This window comes from Calidris pugnax, unplaced genomic scaffold (assembly GCF_001431845.1).
Source record: "Calidris pugnax isolate Ruff unplaced genomic scaffold, ASM143184v1 scaffold1, whole genome shotgun sequence".
NCBI lineage: Eukaryota > Metazoa > Chordata > Aves > Charadriiformes > Scolopacidae > Calidris > Calidris pugnax.
Window position 1 is genome coordinate 9,972,838 of NW_015090800.1, and position 10,818 is coordinate 9,983,655.

Sequence of the window (10,818 nt, forward strand, 5' to 3'; positions counted from 1 at the left end):
GGCTGAGAGCCACAAGTTGTTATACTCTCCCAGAGCTTTCCTCTGCATCGTGCAGTTCCTTGCCTTATAGAAAGTGGAGGATGGCAAGGGCACCCAGGAAAGATGGGAGGAATGGTGATGCTTGCTGCCTCTTGCCATGCTGTGAATAAGCTTCGAGAAGGGGTGCCTTTCTCCTCTAGTCTGATGTCCTGTCAGTGGCCCAAAGCATGAGCTTCGATTGCCCATATAACAGAAATTAGATTGCATAACTGCAGATTTAGCACTTCTAGAATTCCTGTTACATTGTTATTCTAGGATTTAGCCAAAGCTGTGTTCAGGAAAGCCTTATTATTGTAGCTGGCAGAGGCTGCTGGAGTTATTTTTACTACTTGATTGCAGAATCCTCAGTTTTAGGATCGCTGCAACTTGATCAAAGTCACTGAACGCAAGCCTAAACTAAAGGGCTGCCGTTTCTCCATCAGCAACTACAGGATTAAAGCAAACCAAGCAAATGATGTGCACACGCAGGTCCCACGCTCCTAGTGCCAGCAGGGTGTGCTGGGACAGTTCCCTGAAGAGCTGGAGGACACAATAGCCAGCCATCCAGCCCTGGAAAGCACGGATCTAACTGGAAGGGTGGATGCTATCAAAATACCCTTTAGTCAAGGAATGTGATCCCAGGAATTCTTGAGGTACAAGGGGAAGATAAAGCATCAACTTGTGCAATAACAGAGGAGAAACAAAAGGTTGCCAGTAGTTCTTCTGCTTCGTTCCCTAGAGTTAAAGGGGAGAGGTTTCTGGCACCAATTTGAAGAAGTGTTTGCAAAGGCAGATGTAAAATTTGGGGAATTCCACCACCTAGTTAGCTGAACCAACAAAAGTTGGCTTTGATGAAGCCTAGAGAGGCATTTTCTGCACAGCATTTTCAAGTTTTGACAAATGTGGCCTCCTAGGTCAACCAAAGACACAACGCAGATGTTAGCTTCCCGCATGAGCTGTAAGAACTTACTTATGCTGTTCTTCAGAGAACTGCAGGGAATCAGGGACACATGGGAGTACACAGCCATATTTAACATATGGAGTCAGTCAGGGATGTTTTAGAAAATGGAGGTTTGTACGGAAAATTGGGCTCTAAATGTTCTTGCCAAAAAGCATTTCTTTCAGTTGCGTTAATTCAGATTACTCACTCACAGGCATTCAGTTTTTCCCCTCTTCAACAATGCCAGTGATTCCCTGTCTTGTGTTCTATAAAACAATGTTCCTAACTTTTATTTACATGGGAGGGCGTTCTCTGTGGCTCTTGAGCAGGGGTGAAAATTCAGCATGTTTAGAAGCCAGAGGAAAATTGAAAAAAAAAAAATTTTTTTTTTTTTGTGTGTCAATATTTGGCCTTGATATTATTGCATCGGTAACAGCTAGCTTTGTAGTTTTTGGAAAAGGGGTATATTGAAACAGCTAGTGCTCGTCACTGCGGTACACAGGTACGGAATGGAAAAGGCCTGCTTTCCGTTTGGTTACTTTCCAAACAAGAACCCCAATGACTGGTTTTGGGTGGCTTATCTGGATTGCCCTTCTGTTAATTTTGGATCTGGACTGATTCAACGCAATTCTACCCTGCGTCCCAGCCAGATGTGTAGCTCGGTGGGTGATGTTGGCATCTGATATTGACCATCCGAAAGCTGTACCAACTTGCAGACAAAGTTGTCATCTCCTAAATGTCACCTTGCTCTGGGAACGTTTTCCTCTGGAGCGCTCTTGCGGTGTTGGTACCCTGTTTGGGAGCCAAGTGACCCGGTGCCAGGTTGGCCGCAAGAGCCAGCCCCTCTGCTTGGATTAGGCAGGCATCGCTGCACTGGGGCCAGGCAATTATCTGGCTGTCAACGGTTTCATTAGTAGAAGTCCTCCGCTCTGCGGGGGGATACGTCTTTTGGTCCTGGACCCGTCTCAAAGTGTTTTCACATAGCAGCTGAGATGTCAGCGCAGGTTAGAGGAGCTGTCTTTTTAAGAAGAGTTTTTTTGAAGGCTCATTTTTTAAGGCATGCTCAGGTTTGGGGTGGGGGGAGTCATTCTGAGCACAGTCTACTTCTCAGAGCAAACTAAAAAAATCCACCGTTTTCCAGGACTAGCAGTTCTCTAGCTATTTGGCTCAGAAGTCCTCCATAAGTTGATGAACTTTGTAGCTAGAAAGTTAGTCTTTCATTCACCCTTATGTACAAGGCTGGGCCCATTCTCATCAGGAATTTTACATGTTGATCATTTCAGTAAATGCAGCTTTTAATCTGTCACACATGATTAGACACTAATTGTATTCATAGCTGGAAACACCACAGAAGCCATTGGCATGAAGTGGAGATTAGTCATACTATCAGTTGTTTTCTATTAGGCTTCAGGATTCATAGAAATGAAGAACCACAGAGATTTCATCAAGGTGAACAAGCATTCCTGCAAATTCAACAGTGTCTTAGAGCCACGTGTTTTGTGCAAATCAAAGTCATAAGAACAAAGGTTGTGTCCTCAAGAAAGCTGCATGCAAGAATTTTTCCTCCGGCTTGACAGTGAATGATAAATCATTTTATCAAATCCAACTTTAAAATCTGACTTTAATGGTTACAGTACAGTTCTTACACAAAAGCTAGGAGTTTTTCAGCCTGCCCCATTTCAGAAAAAAAGCAGCTGGGGTTTCTGATTGCCTGTTTTTTTCTAATTAGATGACTTAATTTTCCTTTCTTAATGACATAAAGATGCAATCTTGCATTTATGCAAGCCAAAAATGTTCCATTGTATAACATGAGATTACAGGGAGCTAGCAGGAATTGAGGCGTCAAGAGGTGGTTGCAGGCAGGGGAGGAGAGGTCATGGCTGAACACCAAGAAGACAAATTGTTGAAGGCATGGAAATGTAGAAAGACTTTTCCAGTGGCAGGACAGAAAAGGTGAATTTAACATAAACGAACTCTGCTTTTCATAGGTGGTAAATATGCCATTAAAGCATGTATCAAAGGGAACTTTAAAATGTGTCATGTTACACTAAGGTTTTAGCAAAAGTCATTGATGAAAGCAGAATTTGTCTGAGACCCTTTTGATTCAGTGCATTCTTCTACTCTGTACCCTCACCTATTTGCTATGGGGAAGTTTGATCTGTGAAAGCAGCATCTTAAGTGTTCATCCCCCATCCTCTGGGGTGTTTGCCATCTTTGCAGCCAACAGCAGGGATGGATTAAGACAATAATACAGCCCAGAGCTGCTGCAGTTTCGTGAATCCTCATGCAGACTCCTTTTCCCGTATGCCCTTACTCACGGTGCTTCTGCCCGTGTTTCCCCTGAGCAGCCCCGCTCCTGCCCGAGTGCCACGTTGTTCTGCTGCCTGCTAAAAGCTGATGCCTGCTACTGCACCTCCTCGAGGCATCTGGGAACCAAATACCAAGAAATCTTGCCTTTATCCACTCTTGGCAGCCGGCTCTTGCCAGTAACCGTGACTTAGTTGAGGAATAAGGAGTAAAATCTGAGAGATTAAGCAAAGAGGGTATCACTCAACACCAGGATACCAGCCACCAAAGGAAAGGCGTCCGTCTCATCTGTGGTCTGTGCAAGCTGATTAGTCTGAGTATGGTTTAGCCCTCCAAGCGTGAAACTAAACGAGTCACAACTTTGTCAGTGAGTGATCTGGCTACAGATATATGGTTTTGGCATAAATATCATTCCATGTAAAGACTAGGCTAAGAGTTTAATAACAGGAACCCTCTGGGACTCATAGCAGATCAGTCACAGTTCTCTTCCTGGTCTGCAGTAATGTATCTCTTTCCCTTCTGCCCTTGCCTCAAGTGTACAGATCTCGGTTTGGGAATCTGGTTTTAGGATATCCTCAGGGACCAAGGGAACATAAGGCCACCCACTGAAACATCTCTGAAATCTCAACCCTGAAAGACGGCGTGTTGCTATGTGTCAGCCAGCTGTGGCTCTGCCGCTCCGAAGCGCTCCCTGAAGACAAGAAGAATTAGTGCCGCATGAGGTAATACCGCTGCTCGAAAAGCAAATGGCTGGAGAAGGCAGTGGTGGTTACTTAAAGGGACTCTAAAGGGGCACAATGTACTTTGGCAATGCTGGTCAGGGAGCATGGCCCAACAACCTTAAAAAAAAAAAAATAATTTTTGTTTTCAGAACTTTCTTCACTTCTTAAGTTCAGGGCATAAATGTGAGGCTCTGTAGCCAAACATCCCAGCTGACTCCCCCCAGCTTTGCTCAAATCAGACTCCCAATAGCCTTTTTAGGGAATAAAAAGGCAAAATATATGTATATATACATATATATATATATATATATTTATCTCCCTGGCCTACACCTGTGGTGATTTCATGTAGGTTCATAAAGATCACTTAATTACAGAGCTAACTTCAGAGTCAGTACTTGCTGAATTTAAACACATATTCAGGTGTCATTGTTCATGTTAAAAGGTCTGTGGTATTTCCTTTATATATTTATTTTAATAGCGTGTCATGGGAAGCAAACTAAGACTGTAGGAACGCTTGCATGTTGGAGCAGTTCCTGCTCTTGCTGCTGCCTCCCATTTCTAGAAAAACTCTAGAAGCCAAGTGGGAGGTTTCCCTCAGGAGGAAGACAGTTGTCTGAGTCAGAGAAGGAGAAATTTGTAGGGAAGAGATCAAGAAGTGGAAGCCTTTGAGTTTCAACTCTGTCTCCAGAGATCTCAGATGTCAGTCCTTCCTGGGACTTTCAATATATCATGCATTTGGTAGCTTTGGGTCAGGCCAGGTGACTTTCTCTAAGTCATCTGAGATCATTCCTGTCTCCAGCTGATCATGTTTCAGAAGCCAGTGATGGCCACGAGGAAAACAGAGATAATTAAATTGTCTGTAATCCCCCCGTTACTGGAGCTCAGAGATCTAGATTGCATCATGGGGGCAAGCCACTTATTACCTGTTTTGACTGCAAGGTAGCCTACGGCAGCTCCAAAGGCTGGCAGAGAGAGATGAAGCCTGCATTGTTAAGAGCGATGGATATTGCACATCCTTGTGTGAGGAACTTTTTGGCATAAAAAGTCCTACGAGAGCACTAGGGGCTCTTAGGCCCATACAATGAAAAGTTACTCTGCTCAGCTTCTAGCTTGGGTGTAAAAAGTAATTCAGGGTGCCAAAACAGTGTTTTTACGTATCCGAAACAGATGTTTTTGTTGGTTTTTTTTTTTTTTTAACTTGGTCACTCAGATTGGATACGGGAGCCCTGGATGAACTTTTCCTCTCCCTGATTCAAACCAGCAATTTCTTCTCGAACAAAACCCAGACTGTCTGGGCGCTCACAAGGGTTACTTTGTGGTAGTTAAGGATTTGGGGAAACGGGTCTCTCCCTCTTGGCTGGATGCCATACCAAGTTCTTCAGCGTCCAGAGCTGTGGGGCTGGTGGGCAGCATGCTTTCCCGTGGGGAGGGTGCTCCTCCCACGGCAGCCTGTACGTGTCTCCTCTTGCCTCTCTCTAGCTATCGCATACCCCCACGATCATGTTATTTCCCTGGGCTGTGTGATATGGATTTAATCCCCAGAGGCAGAGATGAGGACTGAATCTGGTTTCCCACTGCCTGTGTGGATTCCCTCACCAGCGGGCTATTCAGGGAAAGGCAACTGCTACCTCCAACTGCCTTAATAATCCTTTGATTCCTCAGCTTGTACTGCCAGTGCCCAAAATGAAATGCTTTGCCATTTGTTTTGCCTGAAAATATTCCACAAAACTGCTTCCAATTTATGAATGGATTTGGCTACCTCAGAACCTCGTTTTTAGCGAAGTCGCAACTTGCCAAAAACCCTCACCCAGTGCTATTCTTGAGCGCTTTGCCCAATCTTATGTTTCAGAAGGAGCGCCTGTGTACAGTGCGGTTGCTACAACCTTCCCTCCGAGCCTTCTCCTCCCTCAGTCAAAACAGGAAGGCGGGAGAGGAGCTGTGGCCAAGGCCCCTTGACCTTCCAGGGAGGCAGCGAGTGGAGGCACTGGGCTGATGATCCTAGCTGTGTTGACAGGGATGAGTTATAAGGTGAAGCTGGCATAAGTGCCGTTTTAACGAGGCATAGGATTTCCAGGATTTAGGAGCGTTTTTAGCACCTCTCCCCTCTGAGCCTGCTCGTCCCCAATACCCCATCCGCTTCCAGATGGGTACCAGTACTGCTTGCTGGGCTGTGCTGGGAACCCAGTATCAACGCTTGGGAGGTGGTGGGAGCCTGGGGAGCTGATCTGGCTCTGCCGTGGCACGGGGTGATGCCACAGGCTCATCAAAGGGGCTGCCCTCTCCCTCCTTCTCCCACTCCCCCCGCTCGCACAATCCATTTAATACCCCGGAGAATTGGGTCAACGGCTGGGGGGCCCTCGGGGAGGGAACGCTGGACACGGCGCATCTGCTGGAGCCTTGGCAGAGCCGCTCCTGCACGCGCGGGGCTTTGCCAGAAGGATCCGCAGAGCCAGACAGAGGCAGAGTTGGCCTCAAATTTTAAAGCCGTCTGGAGGGCCTTGATAGTCCAGATTCACTGCTCCCGCTGTGGTTCCCTCCCAGGCTCATAAGGAGAAGGGGATGCTTGGGGCCGGGAGGAGAGAACAGGGGAAGGAGCAAGTGACTGGGACTTTCAGTGTTTTGCTCGAGTCCGTCCTTGCTGGGATGAATGGCATAATTTACATAGGCAAGAATCTGGTACAATTTACACATTTCCTTTCCTTTGTGGAAGGGGATGCAAGACTGATTTCAACACATGGAAATCTCCACCAAAAAGCAAACTAAGGTTTTCAGTTGTACAATCATTACCTTCCCTTAAAAATAAGGGTAGGAAACACTAATTAAAGCAGCACAGAATATTTCTAAGAGCTTTTCTTGATAAACAACCCAAATTTATCACTGATTCTATGAGCCAGTGAAGACACACCTTTCTTTCTGCTAGCAGGTGAGCTGATAGCAAATGGAATTCATTGCACTTTCTTGCTGTGCTAGGACAATAAAGCAAAAAGAAACCCCCAACATTGTACTAGCAGTGTTTTCAGTCTTGAAGAACTAGCTGAATTCTTGTCATCCTGACCTGTATCCGGTCAGAAGAAAAGCTTTCTACATCTAGGGGGAAAGTGTTCAAATTTAAATTAATCTGATTATCAAATAGACCTTTTCTGCAGTGGTCCAGCTCTGCTCCAGTTGAGTGATGTATTTCGTTGAGTCAGTGAACGTGCACAGGGACCAAATTTCGGTCAATAGATTTATTTTCTTTTCGTTGTTTCACAACTGGAGAAGCATGACTTATCTCCCAAAGTGGTCTTTTGGAGAACAATTAAGTTATTTAAGAGGAGCAAGACAAGCTGCTGACACATTTCAACTCTGAAGGCACCGCCGTGCAGTTTATCCAGACAAAGCCTGAAACATGAAGGCTGGCCAAGGTCTCTGTTTTCTTGTAACCAGCCATCAGAGAAGCAGATTTCCCTGCTCCGTGGCTAACTAGATCTGCCTGGTTTCCTTAACCAGCGAGAGCATTCCTGCACTTCAGGAAGAACACTCCAGGCTCGTTACGAGCTACTGGGCTATAGCGCGAGATTGAGAAAACAGATTTGTTTTGGACAAGCTGCTCTGAGATGGAGGTGCCAGGGTGAATAACCTTTGAAAGAAAGAAAAGAAGAAACAAAAAAAAAAAAAAAAAAGAAAAAAGAGAAAATCTGCTTCCAAGAGCAAGATGAATAATCTGACAACTGAATGGCTCTGTATTTTATATCAAAGCACAAAATGACTCGAAGTCGCGGAGATCTGACTCATGAGCAGAAATAGCGTGCTGGGGACGGCTGGCACCATTGCTACCACCAGCTGCCTGCCTCCACTGCTGGAGAATGGGTGGCTCAGATGCTGCTTCTTAAGCAATTCAGCCACAAAAGGCTGCAGCTAAGCATTTTAAGGGAAACATGTCGGTGCTAGTTTATAGCCTGGCTTGTTAAGATAAACCTTGAAACGGTCCTGAGTTGCCACAAAGCCTTTCAGCTCTCTGGGCGGGAGGAACAGGACAGAAACCCCACCAGGCATCCCAGTGGAAGTTGTGCCAGGCACAAGTCAGCACCCGGCGGAGCAGCTTGTCCCGGCTAAGCGGCACTTCGCTGCCACAGCAAGGTGTTGGCAGAAGCCCCCTCTCCTCTTATCAGCAAAGCAGCCTTTTTTGAGGTGGAAAAGCTTTAACTGTGACCTATTTAAATGTCCTGCCCCATCACCGGCCAGTAGCCGCAAACAATTCCTCAACAAAATCCCGCAGCACCCTGCTGCTGCCTTTCCCCAGCTGCCCCCTGTGATGAGTTCCCCGACTCAAATACACCGTCCTAATTCTAGAGTAAATCTTCAGCCCAGCTCCTCTAGATAAAGAACAGTGTTTCACCTGGTCTTCTGCAAAAATGGGATTTCCAAGTGCCTTATTAGCGCTGCTTTCTCTACCTCTTCTCAGCTCCTCCTCCCACCCATAACTTTCTAACATGTTTATCGTGTAGAAAAAGAGAGACAGCTCAGAAAATCAAACTCCTACAAACTCGGGGGGGGGAGGGAGAATGGGTAGTTGGGTATATGCACCCATCCCCGTTAAGGGTGCAGTTAAACAGCAGCTTCAACTGCTCTAAATTGGAGTTGCCATAGCAATGTCCTGTCTTCATCGTCCTCTCCTGTGTCCTGTCGTGTGTATCCCCCCCCCGCCCTGCTTCTGTCACCGGGAAACAAAGGAGGTACATGGGAAAAGCAAGAAACCACTACCCGGGGCTGATTCACCTGAAAATCATCCCTACCTAAAAAATTATTAATTTCTGCTTGATGAGCTAGTTGCTGCTCTGCCCTCCCTGCCCCAGCCTGGCTAATGCCACAGCATCGGGCGACTGAGCCGCCCGAGGGAAGTGCAGAGAGGTAGGAGCACCCCTTACTGCTGGCAGCTTCACTTTTCTCAACTTAAAACGCCTGTAAAATCGCAACTCGAGGGTTGGGGGCACGATACACGAGTCTGGAAAGAGACGCTTCAAGTTTGCCGAGTGCTATTTTGTCACTGAATTATGCAACGTTCTGCTTTGCTACTTTAAAACTCCCGTTAGAAAGCTTAATTTTGTTTCCCTAAGCGTTATTCAAAGAACGCGCTAGCTGAAAATATCCCCAGAAACTCTGGGGATGTGGGGGACGGTGCCCAACTCATGAAATTGCAGATTCTCACTAATTCTTCCCCCGTGTGAACCCGCATTGTCAACCAGGGTGATCGGCAGCCCCAGGGATTTCTCGCACCCTTTCTGCATCATTCATGCAGTGTTTATTGAAGCTGCAGCAGTGTTTATTGAAAGTCGTCTTCGAAGCTGTTTTTAATATATCGTAGTACAATTAGTGGTTGTTAAATAGCTTTAAATCGAGAGCTTTCTTTAAAAAAAGGTATTTTTAAATACCTTGCGGTATGCGGAGTCATACACGCAATATTGCATCTCAACTCTGATACGGTTGCACAAGAAGGGTTCTGGCCGCGGTACCTCTTTTCCTACTCTTCAAACAAACAAACAAACAGAAAAGAACCGCTGAAAGATCGGGCAGTTTAGGAGAGCGAAAGGCTAACGAGCTGCCTGTGAGCTGCCTTATGCACAGAGAGAAGCAGCATCAGGTGTGCCCCCGCAGCCTCCACGCAGCCCAGCCAGCCGGGATGCCTGCCCGGGACACGCAAAACCGGAGGATGCGGAATATTTTGAGCCCGGTTTGGCCGCTGGCAGTCAGCTTGGGGGAGCCGCAGGAATCAGGATGCAGGAATTTGGGTCTTTGTTTCAGGAACATTCCTTGGAAAGCGTCGGGGCCAGCTGCGAGACGGTCCGAAATCCCTCGTCTTATCTGCCGCTCGGCGCGGGGTGGGCGGCGGGACCGGCCCGGGGGGGGAACCCGGTGCACCGTTCCGTCCCCCGCTCCCCGGCTGCGGGCTTCTGGGGACGGAGGGCTCCGAGCCCCGCTGCCAGGGAGCCAGCCCTCCCCGCCTCGTACATCCCGTCCCGGGGACCGCGGCGGCACCGGGGGTCGCACCGCCCGGACCCCTCGGTCCCCGGGGCAGCGGCAGAGCCTTTCCCCGGTCCCCCGCGCCCCCTTCCCGTGCGCCCACCGGTGCGGGGCGGTGAGCAGCACACCGCAGACCGGGCGGGATTTGGAGGTGGTTGGTTTGGTTTTGGTTTTTTTGGGTTTTTTTTTTTGGTTGGGTTTTTTTTTTTTTTTCCCCACCTTTTCCTCCTCTGCGCGCTACCCGCACCGCTCACGGGAGAACTCGGGCTTTAACTTTTCCACGGGGGGAAAAGAAAGGAGCAAACAGAGAAATAGCCAGGGGAGAAGGAAAAGGGGGAAGGGAACAGGCAGGATCGGGGGGTTCTGCAGCGAAGGCTGCCCCCGCCCCCTGCCCCCGCCAGCGGAGCGGGGCGTCCCGGCGCCCACGGACTTACTTTCTGGGGGTCGGCGTAGGTGCCCAGCCCCAAGAGGGGGATGCTGTTCCCGTCGCTCAGCGGGATGCGGTGACTCTCGGCTGTCAGGTTCATAGCGCCGGCAGGTAGGGCCCCCCCCCGAACCTGGGACTGCCTCCGCAGGGGCGGGAGCCTCCGCCGTTCACGCAGCCACCGGCGGCCACTTGCGCACCGGCACCCACCGACCGACCGTCCGGATCGGACCGGACCGACGGCACCTCTGCAGGGGCTGAGGTACGAACTGCCCCCTTTCGCCGGCGGGGAGTGCCTTTTTGGGGGGGGGGCTGAGCCACGTGTGCCCGTGGAGGCCCGGCACCGCGCCCCTCCGCGCACCGCCCCGCGCCCCGCCCCGCCGCGGACACCCGTGGCCCCCGCGCAC

At 48.7% G+C, this 10,818-nt stretch overlaps 1 protein-coding gene across 1 annotated transcript in view; it reads right to left on the reverse strand.

Moving 5' to 3' along the window:
• The window catches only part of AKR1D1 (aldo-keto reductase family 1, member D1), a 36,580-nt gene extending 25,844 nt beyond the window's left edge, over positions 1–10,736 (reverse strand). The window contains exon 1 of the mRNA XM_014937470.1: positions 10,422–10,736. Within this exon, the coding sequence (XP_014792956.1) occupies positions 10,422–10,514 (93 nt within the window). The 5' untranslated portion in view covers positions 10,515–10,736. The remainder of the gene's footprint in view (positions 1–10,421) is intronic.
• Positions 10,737–10,818: the final 82 nt, after the last annotated feature.